General features: G+C 41.6%; 1 protein-coding gene and 1 long non-coding RNA gene across 4 annotated transcripts in view; one reads left to right on the top strand and one right to left on the bottom strand.

Moving 5' to 3' along the window:
* Nucleotides 1-22444, top strand: part of cacna1bb (calcium channel, voltage-dependent, N type, alpha 1B subunit, b) — a 161868-nt gene that overhangs the window by 50748 nt on the left and 88676 nt on the right. For all 3 annotated transcript variants that reach the window (XM_037752462.1, XM_037752464.1, XM_037752463.1), the window contains exons 6-8: nucleotides 13390-13481; nucleotides 14108-14260; nucleotides 18610-18797. In XM_037752462.1, the coding sequence (XP_037608390.1) occupies nucleotides 13390-13481; nucleotides 14108-14260; nucleotides 18610-18797 (433 nt within the window). The remainder of the gene's footprint in view (nucleotides 1-13389; nucleotides 13482-14107; nucleotides 14261-18609; nucleotides 18798-22444) is intronic.
* LOC119478060 lies at nucleotides 1908-22044 on the bottom strand. Its single transcript, XR_005204376.1, has 3 exons — nucleotides 22017-22044; nucleotides 3526-3529; nucleotides 1908-2066 (listed from the first exon to the last, which is right to left on the bottom strand). It is a non-coding gene; the product is annotated as an uncharacterized LOC119478060 (long non-coding RNA).

A 22444-nucleotide genomic window follows, 5' to 3' on the forward strand; every position in this document is an offset into this window, starting at 1 on the left:
AATCCATTGAAACCCACAGAATTTTGTTGATACACAAGACATCTACAGTATTCCTATTTGGTGGAATGGTGCAGCCACATGATATTTATATTGATATATGATGTGTTATTGGCAGACATTGTGGAATAAGATCATTTTTCAGTGTTTAGAGTTGCAGGTGCAAGAATGGAGACATATGATATTTGCTAAGCCGAAGTTTCATCAGTGATGAGGCTGAGATAAACACATTCTGTCAAATATTTCAGGCAATATCTTTACTGTCTGGCTTTATATTAATCTTACTTTTTATTAATGTTTTTGTGTGTGTTTGTGTCTGCTGCTCTTTCTCTCCGTTGTTCTTTATTAGCTTTTATGGTAAGCACCCTGGCAAAGCTTTCCTTACATGAAATGTACTTTATACTGTACAGACAAAAGAGGGTCACACTGAAAACATTGTTTTATGTGAGTGACACGCCCCGTGATCTAGGCAATGAAAGTCCACCCATGCAATGGATGTGTGCCATAATGTCACGTCGATGCAGCTTTGCAGAAGGGATTCAGCTGTGGAGGCTGGGGTTGATTACATTCCCACACATAAATCACGGCACATCTCGTCAGGATGTCTCCTTGGGGGGAAGTGTCCTGAAAATATGGCCTCTGTTTTACACAACGGCTGGATTACTGTATGTACATGTGGTACTCCTGTTATGCTACTACTACTACTAATCCCAATACTATTGATAACAATAATAATCCTAATATTTTAGCATCAAAACTTGAATGAAATGTGTCGACCTAACACAGATTGCAGGCGTGCTACTTTACTATTTATGTCTTTTAAAATGTACAGTACATCCATCGTCTCACTTGTGCATCTGTTTCCTGTTTGGATCCATGTGTGATGATGGGTTATCTGATCTGCAGTGCTTTTATTTGAACACCTGGACTTTATGTGTTTTAAGTTTTCCTAACACAATCTGATTTCCCGGAACACGCAAGCAAAGACGGACTTGTCCCAGTTCCATACTACATACTAATACTGTGCAGAATGGACTGTAGACAAATGATCTGTTTTTGGAGTTAGCGTACAAGAAATCAATGTAGTTTGTTGTGATGTGCTGACAAGAAATGATTCAAGGCTTCCGATGACAGGCATTTTGTGGTCTGTGGTTTGGAACCCTCTCAAGTCCCAGATCTCTTTATCAAGTGAATGCCTGTCTGCGGTTCACTCTTGTTTTACCTCAGTTTTTATCACTCTCACTCTTTGCCTTCTTCTCTGCCCTGCAGAGATTTCTTGTAAACAAAGTTTCTTTTTTGCATTCAGTTACTCACCCAAATGTATTGTGTGTAAAATGTGTTGAATGCAGTTCCCTCTAAGTAAAACATTTGTAAAAGTTTATATCCATTGTTTACTTGGTAGCAGTCTTCTTCTTCTTCCCTGCCTTTGCTGGCACATTGCTGCTTTTTACCACCTGTAGATCAGTGGAATAGCGCGACACCATCGGTAGGTGCAAAATAAAATGGACCCAGTCATAACAACATTGCTTTATACTACAGCTAGTGGTCAAAAGCTCCACAGGGTACCTTTCATTTTGTCATATTTCCAGTGTGAACACATTACATATTTAAGTCCTGCCTAGAATTATATGTATCATTATGGTACAACATACAACGTATCATCATACAACGGTTACGAAAAGTTATTCCTAATTTTTTGGACATTTTCCTACGAATGTCCAGCAACACGTGTCAATTTCCGTTTGTTACATGCATACAATCTTTTCAAAATAAACTTCCGTCTCTACAAGAAACAACTTGATTAGGTTTAGGCAACAAAACTACTTAGTTAGGTTTAGGAAAAGATTGTGGTTTGGGTTAAAATATTTAGAAATGCCGTCACTTAAGTACGTAAGTTAAATAAATCATTGTTGACCTGTGGTTTCACACGGGGTATGAACAGCCGTGTCCTGGGCAAACTACTGGTTCACTATTACATCGATTACATACGAATTGATTTCATGGGATATATACGAATTACAGTGCATTACGTTTCGTAGGTATAGCTGTTAACGGTGTATGAGAGCAGCCTGATACTGACCCCATAGACGGAGCAAAGAAAATTGCACCCCAGCATTGGAAAACATCTGAAACACTTTCATTCCAGCATTGACTAAATGATTTATTGGGAACCTTTATCGGTGAAAGATTCAGGTTAGCCCTTAAAATTTGATGATTTTTAGGAAACCCAAATTGGGCCGAGTCTAAATCCTTCAGTCTGTCATCACAGGAGAGAGCCTTTTTGAGGCAGAGAGAATTCAAACTGGAATTCAGGGGAAAAAAAGGTATTGCTGCTCACAGATAATTGGTGGAGCTGCTGCTAGTGGTGGTGTTCTTTCTCTCTCTGGGTCTATTTGGGGGTCCACTACATTTTGTAACTGGTCTAATCATCCTCTGGTTTATTCGGACTGGGTCTGCCTGTCCTAGAGCCACTTTAGAGTCAGATCTCTTTCTCTGAAAATGTGTGTTTGAGTCAATTTTTGAATCAGACCTCTAGCTGGGTTTCCCCCAAAAGGTCTCTGGAAAATGTCCTCGAAACTTAATTTATATCCTGGTTCCTGCGGTGGAAACGCTGAGTTCCTCAAAAGGTTCTTAGTTCCGGGTGAAGCTTCCTGCGGTGGAAACGGGGCTTATGCAAATTATGCGTTCTTGTAAGATGTGAAGAATTAGTATGCAGCAATAGATTGGGACACAGCTTATGTTTGTTTAGAGTGGCACAGCGTGCAGAAAATAATGTTGAGGTTATAGAAGGGAAGCTTTTTAAATGTGTTTCCTGTGGTCATTAATCACCGGATGAGGCTCAGGTTAGGTGGCTACTCAATGGGACACACCGACTCTCTTGAGGGGTCCCATCTGTGCACACCACTGCCTCAGCCTTTCTCTCTTTCCCTCCCTCCCTCTCTTATCTCTTTCTGTCTCTGTCATTACTCACTTCAGACAACTACAGTATGTGTGAAAAAAAACAACCATGGGTAAGTAATCTGGCCGAGGCACTGAGGAGCAGCCTGTGTGTTATATTTTGACAACTTGGGATTCATTATCGGGTTAATTAACAGTCAGATGTGCAGGTAGGAGGAGAAGAAGGGAACTGGAGGCGAGGAAGTAGAGAGGGGAGGGTAAAGGGGGAACACCTACTCTTTTGCTGTGTTGTTTGTGTTTACTGAGGCAGCACTGTGCCAATGTTGGCTCAACAGACCTCCACCTGAGCAGTGCACAAACTGGTCTGATACTAAAATGCACACACCTGCAGAGGCTGTGATGTGGCTGAGTCTTTTAAGCTTTATTTACTAGGTTTGAAATATCTACAGTAATGTGTTGGTTGGCACTTGTCCAGAGATAAACTTAGCTTACCGCTTTACATATTTATATCCATGTTGTTGTTGGATGCTTTCCAGTTCATCCCAAAGGTGTTGCGTGGGTTGAGGTCAGGACTCTGCAGACCAGTCAGGTTCTTCCACACCAAACTGAGAAAAACATTTCTTTATGGACCTGTCTTTGTGCACTGGGAGACATTGTCATGTTGAAACAGAAAAGGATCAAATCATGAAAAACGCCAGACCACAAGATGGAATTCATATCAGTCTTCTCATCTATCTCTACCAGTGACAGAAGCACATTTCCTATTATGTCCAAGTATTAAACCTGCTTGGTTTTTATTATGTGAGCTATAAAAAGGGCAGCTAAATTTACATTTATCACTGTTACATCAGCTAGCTAGAAAAGAAGATTGAAAGGAGGGTGATGACCGGGAAGTATACTTAATGCCTATTACTTTGAATTCATCATTGGCAAAGATGCTAAGGGCAATATTGTCTTTTGTAAAATAAAACCAATGGTATAAGGGCGGGATTTACAGGTTGAAGGTCGGTGCCGAATATGGGAAAACCTGTGTTGGATTGGTGCATGCGTGAGGGGCAAGGCTTCTGAACTTCTGGAATTAGAAGCGAGAAAGAGTCAGCGATGGCGTTGGAATGACCGGGAACGTGAGCTGCACGGTGAACGTATTAGTGACTGACGGAACGGCATGATGGATGGGGCACTGGAGCGCTCTTTGTTGATTATGTCAACGACTGCGGCTACTATGGGGTAGATTGTGAAGAGTGCTGTGTAAGCGACTTGGCATCCATTTGCGAGCTTTGGGGGCATCCTTCTGTGAATCATCTTCCGTCGTAGAAACCCCCAAAACCAGGCATCACGGTGCCAGATATCCTCGCTAGAGCGAGCTGCTACGGTTGCTGGGAGTAGGCGGTGGGGCGCTGGCATCATGGTGCCAGATGTCTTGGCAAGAGCGAGCCCCTGCGATTGCTGGAAGTAGGCGGTGGGGTGCTGGCATCACGGTGCCAGATGTCCTGGCTAGAGCGAGCTGCTGTGGTCGCTGGGAGTAGGCGGTAGGGCGCTGGCATCACAGTGCCAGATGTCCTGGCTAGAGCGAGCCCCTGCGATTGCTGGAAGTAGGTGGTGGGGCGCTGGCATTGCGGTGCCAGATGTCCTGGCTAGAGCGAGCTGCTGCAGTTGTTGGGAGTAGGCGGTGGGGCGCTGGCATCACGGTACTCGATGCTTCGGCTAGAGCGAGCGGCTGCGTTTGCTGGAAGTAGGCAGTGGGGGGCGTTGGCATTCCGGTGCCCAATGCTTCAGTTAGAGCAAGCTGCTGCAGTTGCTCAAAGAAGGCGGTGGAGGTGCTTGCATCCCGGTGCCCGATGCCTCGGCCAGAGCAGGCTGCTGCAGTTAATGGAGGTAGGCGGCGGGGGGCGCTGGTAACCTGGCGCCAGTTCCCTTCCTACTTGCTGCTAGGTGGACCAGTTGCTCGAAACATTGGACGACTTATGAACGAGCGGGAATCGTTGTCTTGAACGGGGATGTTGATGAGTGGCTTGAGTCGAGACGGCCTTGTAGCTACATTTGCTTAGCAAGATCGAATTAACTATTCTCTTGAACTGGGACGTTTGCTACTTGCCCGGAAGAACGACAAATCCAAGTAGTCGAATCAGGTTTCTGTGACATTGTGTCAGGATTACGTAGCCTACCTATATATCAATGTTAAGTAGTGCAGCAATGGCGCTGGATGAATGAGTGGGGAGTGATTGAATCAGACTTGAGTCGATACAGACAGCACGGCAGGTTGATGGTGCCTTCATGTTGGATATTATTGCTCCCCAGAAAAAAAGTTTTGGAAACACTAATCTAAAGAACGCCACATATGAGGTAATGTTACGAATTACTGCTTTAATTCCACCTTTAGAATAAGAACACCCACTTCAATTTACTGAAACAAATCTCAATTGTTTTCTTTTTATTATGTTGGATATGAAGGGAAAAGGTTGTCAGGGCTGAGCTGATGGAGCGTGATCAGGAAAATCAGAGCTACGCTACATCCTAGCCTGAGGATGTGAGCTAACTTGTTTTTTTAGTCCCTTGCCTTTGATTTGTTTATGAGTCTAATAAGGAGGAAGCCTCCATGTGTCTACGTGCGTGCGTGCATGCAGTGTTAATTTAGAGCCCCAGCACTACAACAGTAGCCATATTTGACGGCGAGTGGCTCTGGCAGCCACGATGAGTTCATGAGTACCCCCTTCTGTCCTCATGTGCATTGTGGGGAGCGCTTGCTCTCCTGACTCTGTCACAGCTGTCCACTCACATCATATAACGTCATGGCGATGCGGCCCACCGCCATTCGCACACATGCACACACACACACACATGCACACTCCTCTTTTGTTCACAAACAGGATGTGACATACTGACGCCCGTCTCGTGATTGGTCGCCTCGTTTCCTATTAGATGAGATCGTAGAAATGAGGTCTAATTGGCAAGAAATGGTCTGTGTCTAATGACGGAGGTCTGTTTCCTACATTGTGTGTTTGTGTCTGTGTGCGTCTGCCTGCACATACACGCACTCTGGTGAATTAAATAGAGCAGACATTTCAGAGATAAGTTTTGACTTTGCAATTTTAGCTCTGACACCCAAGTTCTGAGACAGAAAATAGACAAAATAGACAGACAGGTAGAGGACACTGACTAGGTTCAAGGTTTGGCCAATGCAGATATAATCATCTATCTTGTCTATGTAATTTCATATTGCCATGTCCATATAGATTGTGATATAGTACATTTTCTGGAAATTAATTTCAGACACAGTTATTAACAGATGTGAATGTTTTTGACTAATCTGGTGAATTAAATACCTGGATTGTTAGGTCACTTCACCACATTTAGGTGCAAATCCTGCAATTTGAATATTGCAATAAATTGGTCCTGCTCACTGATAATGGCCAAAAACAAGCAGAGATATTAAAGAGAAGGATGCCATGGTATAGATTGTGTTAAGTTTCACTTTCAGTTACAATCAGATGTTGGTTTGTGTCCCGCGTAGTCGTTTTAAGTACAACCATGTAGTTTTTTCCGAAACCTAACTAAGTGGTTTTGATGCCTAAACCTAATGTGATACCAAGGAGCGTGACAAAGTACCAGTATGTGATGCGTTGGGATGAGAATGTGTTGCAATACTAGCTGAAAGAACAACACTTTCCCAATTGACACAAATTCCTAGAGACTTTTTCTTTTAGACATTTTTTTTTCCGGTTAGCAACTTCTACTTCTTCTACCCTGTTTACCGGTAGATTACAGACATACAAGCTTATAGCGCCAACTTCTGACTGAGTTTATTTCAGTCCAAACCAGTTGATGGAAATGCGCTTAATTCACATTTCTTCTTTTGCAATATCAAAAATTTGCTTAATTAAAATTCTCTTGACAATTAAATGGAAAAACGGCTAGTGTTTCAACAACCCCTGGACTGAAATGACAGACAGGCAGGTAGACATACGTCAATAACATGCAACAGCACCAGCTTGACGAGCAGGTATTGAAGGAAAATATTCACTAGTTTGTTCTGTTCAAATGTGAGGCAGACACGCATGCAGAGAGACAGACAGTCTGTGACCAGCTGGTAACGTTCAGACAGACAGACAGGCAGGCAGGTTTTCAGCACCATGTTCTCTTGTCTGTCCTCCGAGAGCCTCCGTCTCTTCTTACCAGGATGTGTGAAGAACTCAATCACAGCCCCCGGCCCCCAGCTGGGCAGGGTCGCAGTAATTAAACTACATCACTCAGCCTCACGAGAAGGGAGCGTTTCTCCACTTGCTTCTCTTTTTCTCTGCTTTTTACACCTTCATTTCGGCTGTTTTCTGTCACTTTCTTTAAAGGAATAGTTGAAAAATTCACCTGCCAGCACCTCTAAATCTCACAAATCCATGAAATGTTGTTTTATCACTTCAGTTTTTGTACAGATTAAGATTTCTTTATGCTAAACTAAGCTTACTGGCTGCTGGCTGTAGCTTTACACTTATCGTACAGACATGAGAGTGGTATCAATCTTCTCATCTCACTCTTGGCAATAAAACAAAATACTCTTTAAAAGTTTGATTAATCATTTTTAAAGCTCAAAAACAAGCTGCCAAACAAACACCCCCTGTCTTTGCCTTTAATACTTGTTGTGGCTAATCTGCTATCAGACAGTTGTCTATTTACACATCCCATAGCAACATTAAGGTTCTAAATATTTAACGAGTAGTGCTGTTTCTCCTCGTGAGCATGTTAACCATTGTGTTCAGTCACTTTACACTTCCATTCATGTTTATGAAAGCTCATCCATCGAACCGTGAGGAGGGAAGTGTAATTCAGTTGGAAAAGCTTTAACAGGAAGTGAACATCATTATCAGTCACTTTTTACAGTCATATTTTTTGTACATTGTTTTTTTTTTTGTTGCATGAAGAACAAAAATGAGTAGGCAGCGAAATTAAATGAAGTGTGTGTTCCTTTCTGCAGATTTTGATGGGCAGCATGAATCACTATTATGTCTGTATTGTATTGTTCTGCCATTGTTTCTTCAAGCTTAAATTAGTTCAGGCTCTATTTTTATTCCTGCAAGAAAGGCTGAATCACAGGATCTGGATATATAATTGTTGAACCGCACAGGAAATGGGTACTTTATTGTGTGCGTGTGAATTTGTACACCAATGTGGAAGTCATCTCGCTGTATGAATATGTCTTTGTATTTCATTTTTGTTGTCCGACCCTGAGTATGAGCAAATAGCTACCTGCTCAGACATGCTTTAACGGTTGTACCTGTGTGCGATAATAGGAAAGTGGCATGTGGCTCTGTGTTTGTGAGCGAGTGACAGACGATAGCATCACCCTCCATATTTCCTGTGCCGGTGTCTGGCGCCCACATGGATATATTGTGGTGATGATAAAGGGATATTAAAACTCATAGCTTCTTCTTGAGGCTGCTCCCTGCCCGACTGTCTGTCTACACAATCATCAAATCATCCCTTCACAGGCACACGTGCACACACGCACACAGACACACATACATGTGCGCTCTTAGCAGAACAAAGTGAGTTATTGATTGTGGAGGATATAAAAAAAAAACAGCACAGAGGGATGATTCATGTATTTATATCCTCTTTTCATTTGGTTTCTCTTAAGGTCACTGTGGCTTTCTTGCTTGCTTCTCATTTGTCCATTAATGTCATACCCTAACACTAACATTTGTTTGAATACACAGAGCAGTAGGATTATCTTTTAATGTATTTTAATTGAAGGCAGATGACAAATTCCCATCAAAACATAGTATACAGTGGTAATTTGGATTATATAAAGCAGCTAAAAGCTGAATATTCTAGTTTTTGCTAGGGTGTTGCTAGACGTTTGGTAGGGCATTGACAGGTGGTTGCTACTTTCTCAGTGTTTGGGTGGGTTACTAGGCTGTCAGGTGGTGGTTGCTAGGTGGTTGCTAGGTGGTTGATATGGCGTTTAATTAGTCTCAAAACCCACACACATAAGAACCAGGTGTTGTTAGGTTGTTTTAAAATAGCTGCAAGATGGATGTATAGAATGGTTCCTAATAGTTTGGGGTAATGTTGAGTGATTGCTATAGGATATGAGGTGCTTTCCATGGTGATGCTTGGTGGTTATGAGGGAGTACTGCATGATTGCTAGTAGGGCTGACCCAAATGCTTTGAAGCTTCGACCGTAGCCATGTTAATGGACCTCTAAATCAGTATTCCAATGCTTCATTCTTGTTTTTTTTAAATATAAGTATGTAATAATAAAGCATAAATCCCCAAATAGCCCATGAAATAAGGATTAATCGCTGTTTGTTGTGTGTAGAGGTGCATATATGTGCAGTAGTTTGGCAGCGGCACTGTGCCGGGCATTGATATGGGGGAGATGGAGACAGACAGACAGAAGAACAGGTCAGTCTGCTGCGCCATGTTGCACCGCGAAGCTTTGAATACCTTCGGAAATTTCTCACCGAAGCTTCGAAGCCCAAAATATGGTATTCGGGACAACCCTAATTGCTAGGGTGTTGTGTGTTTTCCGTAGTCATACAGTACTAATAGTGCAAGTAGTAGTAGTAGTAGTAGTTGCTGTAGAAGTAGATACAGAATGGCGCATTGTGAGAATTGAAATGCAATATTTGTAGAGACATGTAGAGAGACCAAGAAAGAGACTAGTGTGAAAGTTTCAGCACCATGGAGAGGTACAGTGAAACATTGTTGTGTATCATTAAAGCCACAGGAAAATGAAGATTGGATTTGCAGCTTAATTGCTGTTAATTATGTATATTATCTTGGCATCCGCTGTTACAAATGGCACCAATTGCTGCAGATTGCATTTATGTTGTTATTTTTCTTTACCTCAATTATAATGTCTTTATTTCCTGCAGGGTTTTTGTTTGGCTTCATTTGGTCACAGAGACGGGAACACTGGTCCATCTTTGATGTGTTAGGTTGGTTAGTGTTGGACAGTGCAGGACTATTACAGGTGACATTTGGACTTTTTTTTCCAAGTGACAGAGAAAAAGGAGATTTGTGTGCTGCACGAATTTCAACTAGGACTGGATACAAAACAGACTGAGCTGTGAACTGTTCAGTTCAGTAGTGTAGTGTTTTCAGTTCTGGTCTATAGGAGCTCATCTCAGTCTGACATACACTGTGTGTCATGTTTGTGTATTGCCATAGCAACCTACGCCACGTGGCTTTGTTGTATACCTGTTTTTGTTGTTAATTTAATTTGCTCCTAATCGGAACACCCATACTGTCCTGGCATCTGGATTTCAGTGGTGACAAGGGTCACCTGGATGCTCTATTCAAGCTGGTCTCATACACTGTTTGTAGCTATACCTACGACAAGTAATGCACTGTCATTCGTGTATATCCCACAAAATCAATTTGTGTGTAATCAACGTAATCGTGAACCAGGAAATATAAAAAGCGGTGGATGGGTGGGTGAAAAAATACCAGACTTTCGCCCAGGAGACCGGCGTTCGTGTCCCGTGTGAAACCAGAAGTCAACATTGATGTATTTGTCACGTAGCTTACATCCTTCAGTAACGCCACTTCCAAAGTTATTTTAAGCCAAACCACGATCTTTTCCGAAGCCTAACTAATTAGTTTTGTTGCCTAATCCTAACCAAATTGATAATTTCCTAAACCTAATTAAGTCGTTTTATCGCCTAAACCTGAGGAAATTGTTTCCTGTGTAGAAAGAAGTTTATTTTAAAAAGACCGTATGTATGTAAGAAGCGGAAATTGGTATGTGTTGTTGGATATAAGGCTGACGGCTGTGTTTCTCAGCTGCATCTGGAGGAGCCTTTGATTCTGAACAGGTTTATGGATCCATTATGAGAACAATGTAGTCTCTGAACTGAGACAAGCTACTGTGTGTGACTGTTTAAGTACAATAGAAAGAGACATATAGAGTGGGTTTAGATGTTCAGCACCACAAAGAGATACACGATTTGGATGTTTATTTAAGTCTTCCCAGCAAAGTTTCTCTAAGTGTGAATGCATGTATGCATGTGCATACTGATGTGTCAGTATTAGAGACTTTTCCTCTACACGCTATTTTGCAGTCCTCATCTATATTTCATTTTTAAGTCATCCCTCAGCTCTGATCTCTCTCTCTCTCTTTGTGGTTCCTTCCTCACATTTCTAAATCTCCCCAGTTCCCTATGTGGAGCTGAACATGATAAAACAGAAAAATGAAAATCACAAAATACTACGACAAAATGCTAGCGTTTTGCAAAACGCTCTTGTCCTCCTTGATTTTGAAATCTGGGATGTGCTACACTATCACATTTTTCATGCTTATTGGATTTTGGGTCTTAGCACGCCACCGTGAATCCCACTGTTGAAGCGCAATCTCCGTTACCAAAAAATAAAAATCACTATTTGCATGCGGAAACATAATGAGACAATTATAAAAAAGGAGCATTAGGAAATCCATCATTGTCTGAGAATTTGATCAACTGCAAAGCCTGTGCATGAAATATGTATAAAACAATACATTCTATATTACATAGCAGACACTTTCATCCCAGCAGACTGATTTCACCCATAATGATAATTCCCATAAAGCACAGATGTGCTTTATCGGTTACCATGACAACTGGTAACCAGGGAGCGATAAGCGACCTTTCTTGTTTTCTACTTTTTCTTTCTGTGTGTGTGTATGTGTGTGTGTGTGTACTGCATTTCTTTCAGTCAGTCATGAGTGTATATGCTACCCTCTATATAAAAGCTATTGTACCCTTGAGGATTTCCCGCCTGCTTTGGGGCTCCCAGCGGTACTTTGCTGAGAGGTTTACAAAACATACCCATTTGAGATGTTATAAATAATATAATTTATACTCAAATGTGTTTTAAAAAATGCACCATAGATCATCTCTGGGTTTTTTTCAGCAAAGGGAAAATTAAATAGTAATTCAGTCTGATTATCAGGCTGGTTCTCCCTCTGTCATTTCACTCAACCCATCATTTTGTCTCCATCATTGTGTGTCAGATTTGCTGGCGAGATAGCTACACACAATAGAAACTGACATTACAAACAATGATATGGAGTGACTCTGTTTATGTGTTATGACCTTGCCTTGACCAGAGTGTGTCTGGAGCACACAGCAGTGCAGACTCAAACAAAATGCAAATCCGTTTCAGCCTTGGGTTCAAAATGCTGAATATTTTGGCTTCCTTGAAAGCTGTTATATGCATCCTTATCGCCCCTGTGTGAATCTACACCTATGAAACAAGGTCTCCCAAATGTGTAGGAATGTCTCTCTCTCTTAGATTCCAGATCAAATTAATATTACTCCTGGCTGCATTTCACTTATCTCTTTACAGTCAATCTTAATTTTATATTCCTCCTCTCTTTCTTGTTAACCTCTCTCCCTCTCTCTCTCTCTCTCTCTTTAGCCTAGAGCATGTGTTTTTTTTTCTGTGTGTTTCAGTGGAGCACTTAAGTCTCCCCCTCTGTGTACAGCCTGTAATGAGGGCTGCCAGCTGTGTCTCAGTGGCTAGTGCACGCACACACACATACACAGGGACCCGCCACAGTATGTCACTTTTCCACTTGTAGGTAAAAGCAGATATAAAGAGCACATGATGTAATCAGACACACATGGGATCAACCTATAGGATGTCTGTGTGTGTGTGAGGAATGCTTTTCTCTGTTTTATATCATTGCCAATTCAATACATTTGGTTTTTAGAACAAAAAAAAACAAGCAATATGAAGACGTCACTTTGGGCTCTGAAAGACTGTGATTGGCATTTTTTTCATTGACATTTAATAGAAAACACAATGAGTTTATCGCAACAGATTAAATATGAAATAATTGTTAGTTGCAACCTTATGTTGTGTGTTATCAATGCTACAGTAAAATATTGTGTCATGTGTCTTGTGAAGCGTCATTCATAACGTTGACATTCAAATTCTAAATCAACATTTGAATGCTGCACAGCATTTCTTTTTTTGCATGTCTATTCATTGTGTTTCAACCCAGTATTGTGCACAGTTGCAGATAAAGATCAGGCTACACTAATATTATTAGTATTATACTATTTGTAGAATTAGATTCCAGTGGTGCCTGCGTAGGATTGTTTCCGACTTGTAATAACTCCAGAGGCTTGTAAAATCCAAAAGTCAAAATGTATTGAAAAAAGGTCATTTTCAAAATTCACAACATGTTTTTATCTAACAAAATATTCTGCTACAATCCATATTTGTCCATAACACATTTTCACTGTTTGTTCTCCCACTTGCCACACACAAAGGGAGGCACGCGCCTGTATTAACGAGGCAGTCCAGCAACAATCTAACTGCACCATAAATTACATTAATATAACCACAATAATAAAAACATTTTTTAGGGTGATGACAGATATTCAAAGCTTCATTCGAAAACCTCAGTAGAAGCTTTGAATGTTAAAAAATGACATTCAGCGCTGGTCATATTGCAGTGATTTGAAGTGTGCTTATTGGATGTTTGTGTCTGTGTGTGTGTGTTTACAGCATCCTGGCCACGGTGGGTTCGGACTTTGACCTGCGGACACTGCGAGCTGTGAGAGTGCTCAGACCCCTGAAACTCGTGTCAGGAATCCCCAGTAAGTCACTCAACATTTGAACATATTATCATTTCAAGAGTTATACTGTGGACAAAGTGGTCTGTACAAACTCCAGGAAATTTGATGTCCATTATGTTGGTCAGATGTGATCTGAACATTGAGATAAAATCTATATAATTTTTCCATCGTTCTCTTTTTGTTCTTTGCTTTGATACGTTGATGTGTTCTTTACTTCTCTGTCCTACAGATGTAGGTACAGATGTGAATGTAGTAAGCTAGTCTTTGATTGTGTAAAGAAGTTTTCATTTTGGCTTTAAAATTGGAACGTTTTAACAGAACGTTTAAATGAGGAACGTGCACTACAGACTTTTATTGAAGCGGGTGTCAGCTTCACTAAAGACTTGAATAGTTAAAGGATTATTCTTGTTTATTACAACTTGGGATGAACCATCATTTCCATAGGTAATAATAAAATTGTACTCACTTAACTGCTGACACCTTTTGAACATTAAAGCATGTAAACATGTTCTAGTAGAAACCCAAAATACAAGTAAGAACCTGGAAATGAGCATAATATGCCCCCTTTAACTATCCTTAGAAATAGCCAGAGCCCTGCTAACACTCTCCTCCCTCCCCCTCTCCCCCCATCTTTTCCTGTCTCGCAGGTCTCCAGGTGGTGTTGAAGTCCATAATGAAAGCCATGGTTCCTCTGCTTCAGATCGGCCTGCTGCTTTTCTTCGCAATCGTCATGTTTGCCATCATCGGGGTGGAGTTTTACATGGGCAAATTCCACACCACCTGCTTCAAGATAGAGACTGGTGAGAGCAACAGCTTGGCTGTGGCACGCTGTTTGTACGACAACACTGATTATCGGCCGAGCTGACGCCAGGAAAAACTTTCTCTTCTTTCAGCTGCGTCCCCGCATTTGTTACGGATGAGAACATATATTGCATCGCATGTTCATGCACTCGTACATAAATGATTCATACATTGTGTACTGTATATGTACATGTGGCTTTCGAGCTGCCGCAGATTCACAATGCTGGCAGGCAGCGTGCCTATATGAACGTAACAAACAAGTGCACAGCAGAATTTCTGACAGCCATTTTTCACTTCTTGATTTTGACGAATGGGGTTTTCACAGTCTTCAGGTTTTGATCGATAGCTTCTGCTGTATCTCAATAGGGATGCTTATGTACTCGGCCTCCTGATCGAATGCTACCTCAGACGGTGTTAATGAGGTTGCTATTCACTAGTTCTTTCTGCTTCATTAGAAGTGCGTGCTAGTGAGCAGCAGTAATACCTAATGGCTTTCCTCGCTGTGTGAGTGGGAGTTGAGCAGCTTCTCTGTAACAATGTTTTGTACGTTTTATCTCCTTAAATATAAATCATGTTTACTTTGCATTACTGCTTACCATTTTCCAGTACGTGCCGTAGAGTTTAAGACTTTCTTCAACGTCAGAGTTGAATGGTGATGCAGTTTAATAGCAGATTTATTTAAAAAGTCCACACTTCCTAACCTTGTAACTGGGGCTAATCGCATGATTGTCCATAGTTAATCGAGATTAATCAAAACTTATTTGCACATTTTTTATCTGTTCAAAATGTACCTTAAAGGGAGATTTGTCCAGTATTTAATACTCTTATCAACATGGGAGTGGGCAAATATGCTTTGTCAGACTCCTCTGCGTCACTTTTCGGTCGCAGTAAAACACATGCTTAATGTTGAGAATTAAACAAAAACACTTGTTTAGGTTTAGGCAACAAAACCACTTAGTTAGGTTTAGGAAAAAAACAACATGGTTGGGCTTAAAGCTACTATGTTTTTACAGTGAAAATGTGACTTCACGTTGTGAACACGGGACTTGAACGAACAGCTGATTGTAAAGTGAAACTTAACGCATGGGACATGAACATCTGGATGAAAGCCTTGTGTTTGTTGGACCCATGCACCTCTACTCCCACCCAACCTGTGTGTCTCTTTCGCTCTATAAACTACGTCACCACACTCCTGGTGCACTTTCCCTGTGCATTTACTGTTGCCGTGGATGGGTTTACCTCGTAGTTAATGGAAAGCATACCGGCGCTAAAGGTTGCCTTGTTTGGCGGTACCGAACGCCGACAGCCGTTATAAAGCCTCAGTATTTGACGCCCTGTGAATGAGAACGTGCTGCCTCCCCTATGTCTGAGTAGTAACAAAACCCCATTTCTGATAAGTCACAGCCAGCTTACTATTACAGTGTTATTATTATATGCAACATTATAGTAATTGTAGAAAACACAATTATTCTGCTCGGCTAAAATTACCCATTGTGTGATAGAAACTATGAGACGGCTTTATTCCCCCTCTGCTGGTGTCAGATAGTGTGTGAAGGCGTGACTTGAGGGGTATTGGCTGGGCCAGCTGTAAAATACGTGTGTGTGAGCGTGTGTGTGTGTGTGCGTGTTTCAACCCAGTCAGGATGCTCGTAGTGGTGTGAGCAGTTGTGACAGCCTGCTAATGTACAGTACGTGTGTGTGTGTTTGAGTTATTTTAGTCACAGAGACACAGCAGGGTTTGATTGAGCTGAGCAGCACTGATAACAACTTTCTACATGAAGGCCGTTATTTTTTCTTTTTGTGTGTGTATGTGTGTGTGTGTGTTTGTGTGTGTGTCTGTGTGTGTGTATGAATGAGTGAGTCATAAGCAGGCAATGCTGGGTAAAGACCTTGTGTGCCGTATGTCTGTGTATGTTTGCAGGTTAGTGTTGTGTGTATTCATTGGCTGTCCCTTCACTTAAGCTCAGGGTTTATTCAAGACCTTGGCGACTTTGTCCCTTGCGTGGTGGAAAATAGTTTCTTCTTCTCTTTAATTCTCCCGGCTGAGACTTTAGCCTTTAGATGAATACTAAACGTCTTGTCATGAGCCATTAATTCAGTTTTATTAAAGAGGAGGATTGAATTTGATAATTTCCCTTGTGACATTAATTAGATTATAGGCAAACTCCACAAAGTCCAAAATTTCTGCAGATTTATATTATCAATGAGTATTTAAACTACTGTACTTTCAATTCACCGGCATCCCATTTCCACTTGCTCTGTGCATCGCTTTGAAATTCTGCCGGTTCACTGAAATATTCATGCCTATTCCTATAAATCTGTTCACATGCACATGGAATTGGATGGCAGCATGTTTATTGTCAACAACATGACAATGGAAAGCCCACAGCACTATGAAATATGTCCTTGATCTGAACGTTATGCAAGAAAATGACATTTATTTAGATTTGATTGATTTTCATCCAAAACAAGATTAAACAATATATATATATTGCCCATTCATATTTTCACACATCACACCAAGGTACGTTTTAACCTCTTGTTTTCATTTTTTTCTCTTTTTTTTCTCTTTTTTTTAAAATTTTGGGCAAAATTGGGCAAAATTGGGCAACAATTTAAACCAATTTATTGAAATTTTCACTGTGACTTTTACATTTTTAATTAAAAAAATAAATATCAATAGAACAAATTAATTAAAAAAAGAAATATAATAATGGATTATTAGAAAATATTATAAATTATTTTGTAAATGTATTCATTTCAATCAGGAACTTCACCCAGTAGAATAAAATAGAGACCAGAGGTGTTCCCATATCGTCGGTGAGCACTGAGTCCGGCTGACACAGCACCTGTCAGTAGGAAGCAAAGGGACACATTTTACTGGAGTGACACCAGAGGGATGTTGGCTGTGCAATCTGGCTCTGCAAATCATCGTTAAAACTTGGCATGGCTTGTGATCGTGGCACTATCCCTCATGAAAGTCTGGGTGCGCAAGGCATCTGTTATACTCAGCACATTTATGCTTTATTCTGATCCCCATCTGCTGACATGTGCGCCAGCACATCCTTTAAACAAACTCTCTGCACCCTCCATGTACTCTGGTACCTCATCCCTCTGTCACTTTGTAATCCCTGAAAACTCAAGCACATAGATGGGACACATCTTGCTGAGTTCGACCACATCCTCGCTAAGCCTGAAAACACATCTTTTACAAATTCACAGCAGAGCAGTCAAATCAAATTTCATAGTTCATTGTTGCACATAAATCCTAGTCGAATAATTTAATCGACCGATTCTCCACAAAGTATCACAAAAAAGCACCACTTTAAGTTTTGTGTTTACCAGATACAGTATGTGCTCATAAGTTTCTTGGAAATAAGTCATTCAGCATGAAAAAGCATAAAAAAATCACCAATTGACAAAAGAAATCTTAGTCCACTGAGACCAAAACAGCCAATTAGTCGACTGCAGCCCTAGTTAGCACCATCTAGAAACATTCATCTGCACCATCAAGGCCGAAAATTAGCTCAGAGAACTTTTCCCCAAAGTGTACAACGAACAATGGAAATCAAATGAGAACCCATAAAAACTGCATGTTTTTATGTTTTGTTAAGTAACTGTACTAGTAACTAGATGTTCTGCGTGGAGAAGAGAGGCTGTGATATTGGCTGCTGGCTCGGTGCCTCAGCTCAGATATTGGAGCATGTTGCTTAAAAGTGAGCCAAGCCACAGAGCAAAGCTCTAAATTCAGCCGTCCATCTTTGTACCGACCTTCACCTATGGTCACAAGCTTTGTGCAATGGCTGACAGAATGAGGTTGCAGCCACATGCTGCATGATAAGGTTAGAAGGTCAATGGTCATTATTGATGGGAACCAGTTGAGGTGGGCGGGGTAGCGTGATGGATGTCCCTGGGTGGTTCCCCTTGGAAGTGTTAACGGCATGACTGATGACTGATTGTTAGGAGATCATGGGACACATCAGAGCAGCGTGAGACAGCTGGAGAAAGTTGCAGGGGAAAAGGACATTTTGGCTGCTCTGCTGTCTCTGCTACAGTTCTGACCCACATAAAACCTGTTGGCATTTGGGGACACTGGAGTCAATCCAGTGGCGTAACCCTCTGAAACCTTTCAGAGGTTGTAGCAGGTTCAGTTTTAGAGTGAATGAATAGAGTGAATGTACAGATATCATATGAAACTAGAAAAAATCTGAACCATCTTGGAATCCATCCATCCATCCATCCATCCATCCATCCAATAGGCACTTTAGAAGCAGTTTAAATCACCTGAAATTCTAAATATGCATATCCAAACTCATTCCCTTCCTCTCTTTATTTCTCTCTTGCTCAGGTGAGAAAGCAGCAGACTGGCCTTGTGGTCTGGAGCCCCCGGCCAGGATGTGTCCCAACGGGACCCAGTGCAGAGAGTACTGGACTGGACCCAACTTTGGCATCACTAACTTCGACAACATCCTGTTTGCGGTGCTTACTGTGTTCCAGTGCATCACCATGGAGGGCTGGGTGGACATCCTCTACAGCGTGAGTCCCTATGCACTTAAGACTTCTGAATGTTGTTGTTTGTAGTATAAGCTTGGTTCCTGTCTGTCTGTTTTTCCTCACATGTTCTTCGTCAACATCTTCAATCTTTTTCAAGCTATTTTTCACTCCCTAGTGGCAGGGCTTAAGGGTTTCCTGCTAGTTGGTGTGTTTGTTAGTAGACTTATCTTTGGACACTTTGGTCCAGAGTATCCTAGCAGTTACTGGCCTAATTGGTATGGTCATTCATGGTCATCAGAAGATGGTTCGTCATGATTATAGGGCCACCGCCAGGTCAAATTTTCCCCTGTCCAACACTTTGGGCTATGACAATGTGTCTTGAAAAATAAGGACTGGATTTGAATGAAATTAGTTGTTGATATTCATGCTTCTCCAAGGATGAGCCCCACAGTATGAAATGAGCTGTCTTCTACTGCCATCCTCAAAATGCCAAGTTATCTATTTATCTAATGAGCAGATTGCCATAATGTTAGCCCTACCACTGGAGGTTAAGGTTAGACAAACAGAATAAAGTTGTATCAATTTAATATGTTTGGGTGTAATGAACATTTCAGCCTTTGGGAACCACTAGGGGAGTTTTAAACTCATAAAACCATGAATAATTCATTCAGAGATAGATTTTGTTGAGAATACACACTTTTCTTTTCCATCACCCATGTGCTCAACATCCATATAAAGATTCACATTCCCACCTGGGAGCTGCCAACCACAAAACTGTGGCCATTGAGCAGCTCCCCTGGAGCATTTGAAGGATCGGTTTGTTGCTGAAGGGCACCTTGAAGGGAGTCGGTCATATTCATTCAGTTTACCCTCTCAGCTTCTCCATAGTGGTTCATAAATTTAAACATGACACCCAAGCTGCGAACCTTACACTATTTCATCTTTGATATCCTGCCAGTGTGTGTGTGTGTTAAGCCAGCATGTTGAAGCAGAGATGGTGAACAGGTAAACAGAGGCCCACTTCAGGGTGTCAATGTGTCAGTTTGAGTTCTGCATGGATGGTAAAGTAGCAGCAGTGGCACACAGGACACACTGTACCTGTCCAGTGTTAGTCTCCATGTACTGTATGTATTTCGTATTCTGAACTAAAAAATGTCATGTCAGTGTCTCAGTACACTCCACAAAAAAGAAAGAAGACAAGACTACCTAAAAACTTGGTATTTCACCCGGATGAGCATGGTTTTGTGGGACATAGCAGTGCACGTTTTGGCGAGCTCTTGGGCCATCTCAGCTTGTTCGTGAGAATGCAGAACAAAAATCCTGAATTATTTTGTTTTGATGAAAATGAGAAGTTGGACTGAGTGGCAACATATGGGCTAGTTTTATTTGTAAAACTCGGAAAATTAGGCAAACTGTGTTTGTTTGACCAGTCCAACATTCCCTCCCTCTCTCGCTCTTAATACCATGTCCATTGCCTAGGGGTATACTGACCCTAAATTGCCATTTGACGCCCTGGAAGTCAAACCAGACTGGTGAGGCTTATGACACCACTTCACTAACATACAGAGACAAGAAGAAAAGGGGAGTGCAGCTACTAAAAACACAAATTGGTGATAATCATTTTATGTTGTAGTTTTCCACATTTGCTTGTACAATTATGAACGACGGCCTTGCATTATATTTATAGAGTAGAGAATGAGTGGAAACATGGAAAGAGAGGGCGACTAAATGTCATGTAACAATATGCGGCTGGACACAAAGCAGAGATGTTACGGCCATGTGGTTTATGTCTTAGACAACTAGGTCACTGGGACGCCCCCCCCCCAAAAAAAGATATCCAGTGTTGACTAGTGTGATGGAAGATGTGAAAAGCTGCCTCTGGTGCAGGGACACCTTGAGATCAAGAACTTCAAATTTGTCTGTGTAATATTCGTCACAAAAGGAGATGTAGCGTGAGCAGCATGTTAGCAGAGCAACAGCAGCTTCACTCCTCCGTATGTGGCACCGCAGGCCGCGCAACAGCTAGCATTTCACTTGCGCTGTACATGCGGAAATGTGGCCCAAAGTGTATTTTTACACATCAAGTGCATCTCAATACTGTGCCTGAACGCATAGGAGTGCATCTGTTCCACTGGACGTGCGTACTGAGAAATGTGGCTGAAACGGGTTCTTATATTTCATATCGTCTCATCAAAATCTACCTGAGCTGCGACCTTATGTGAAGAAGAATTTAACCAAAAGTCAAAGATCTCTGTGGGGACAGTTACTGTATGTTCAGGTGAAATATGATCAATTATACTGGATCCATTACATTTTTACTTTACTTATCTCTTCCTCTGTCTTCCTCCTTTCATTTTTCTAGTTCACTCTCCCTGCCTCTACGTTTATCTTCTTCTTTTCATCCCTAAACACCTCTCCTTTTCCTTTCCCTGCCTTCCTCCCTCTTCCCTCTACTTCATCTTTTCCTTTCCCAGGAGATCGCAGCTAGCTGTCACCACATTGTGAACCATTTACAGAGCCATCTTTCCTCCTCCTCCTTCTTCTTCTTCTTGCTCTTCATCCTTGTCTCACTCCAAACATCTCCCGTAGCTTTTACTGACTCATTATCGTAAGCGAGGCAGACCCACGCTGCTGTGATCCGAGAATGCCTTTTCTCTCAGCCGGTGCTTTTTCTTTGTATTTCGGGTCTTTTTCTTTTCCTTCTGCGCAAAGTCATTCCTTTTGATCCACCAGTTATTTTTGCAGCAGTCTTTTTGTGTGGCGTGCTGTATCTCTTCCTGCCCACCTATTCAAGCAGGTGCTGAATTTCACCATCCAGTAGTCTCCCTTCTACTCTCAAATTTTTTCCTTTTCATACATGAAGGGGTGTTTGGCTGAGGTGGGAGAGATTTCTCAGGGCCTTGTGGAGACCATTCACACGTCCCGTTGAGGCAAATGAGACACATTTTGGTACTGTTTTGATTTGCCTGATTGCTGCTCTTCAGGTTTTACTTCACTACACGCAAACAGTGTTGAGCTCATTGGAGAGTGTTTTCACAGTCCTTGAAGAGCTTTCGCTGAAGTTTAACACTTTGCTGACCATCTGTCTGTTGGAGCCTTTGGTTACTCACTCACTGTGCCTGTGCAAGCTGGTCTCATACGCTATTTGTAGCTATACCTACGACATGTAATGCATTGTATTTTGTGTATATCCCACAAAATCAATTTGTATGTAATCCACGTAATTGTGAACCAGGAAATATAAATAGCGGCAAACACCACGTAGGGAGGAGGTCGGGGCGGATGGGTGGGTCAATAAATACCAGACCTTTGACCTTTTTTGATTGACAAACATCTTATATGTGATTCATGGTGCAATTCAAACGGGATAAAAAAATGATTTGTCTCTCGCCGTTGACTACAGCTCATTTCAGAAATAAGGTCCCATGGTGGTCCACCAGAAGTGTCGGGACTTCGCTTCTCTAATGAGTTTCATTATGACCGACATGGCACCGCGAGCAGCCGGAGAACACAGCTTTCGCAAACAATATAGCACGCACTGAGGAATTTATTGCTTTGATTGAGTACATTCACCATCGACACTAATTGGATATACAATCTGTCAAATTTTCTCTTTAATTCATCCAAATGTTGTCATATCCTGTTGTACACCTGTTCAGGGTTTGTTGGTCCAACATGCCCATTTCAAC

Source organism: Sebastes umbrosus, chromosome 19 (genome assembly GCF_015220745.1).
Source record: "Sebastes umbrosus isolate fSebUmb1 chromosome 19, fSebUmb1.pri, whole genome shotgun sequence".
Classification (NCBI taxonomy): Eukaryota; Metazoa; Chordata; class Actinopteri; order Perciformes; family Sebastidae; genus Sebastes; species Sebastes umbrosus.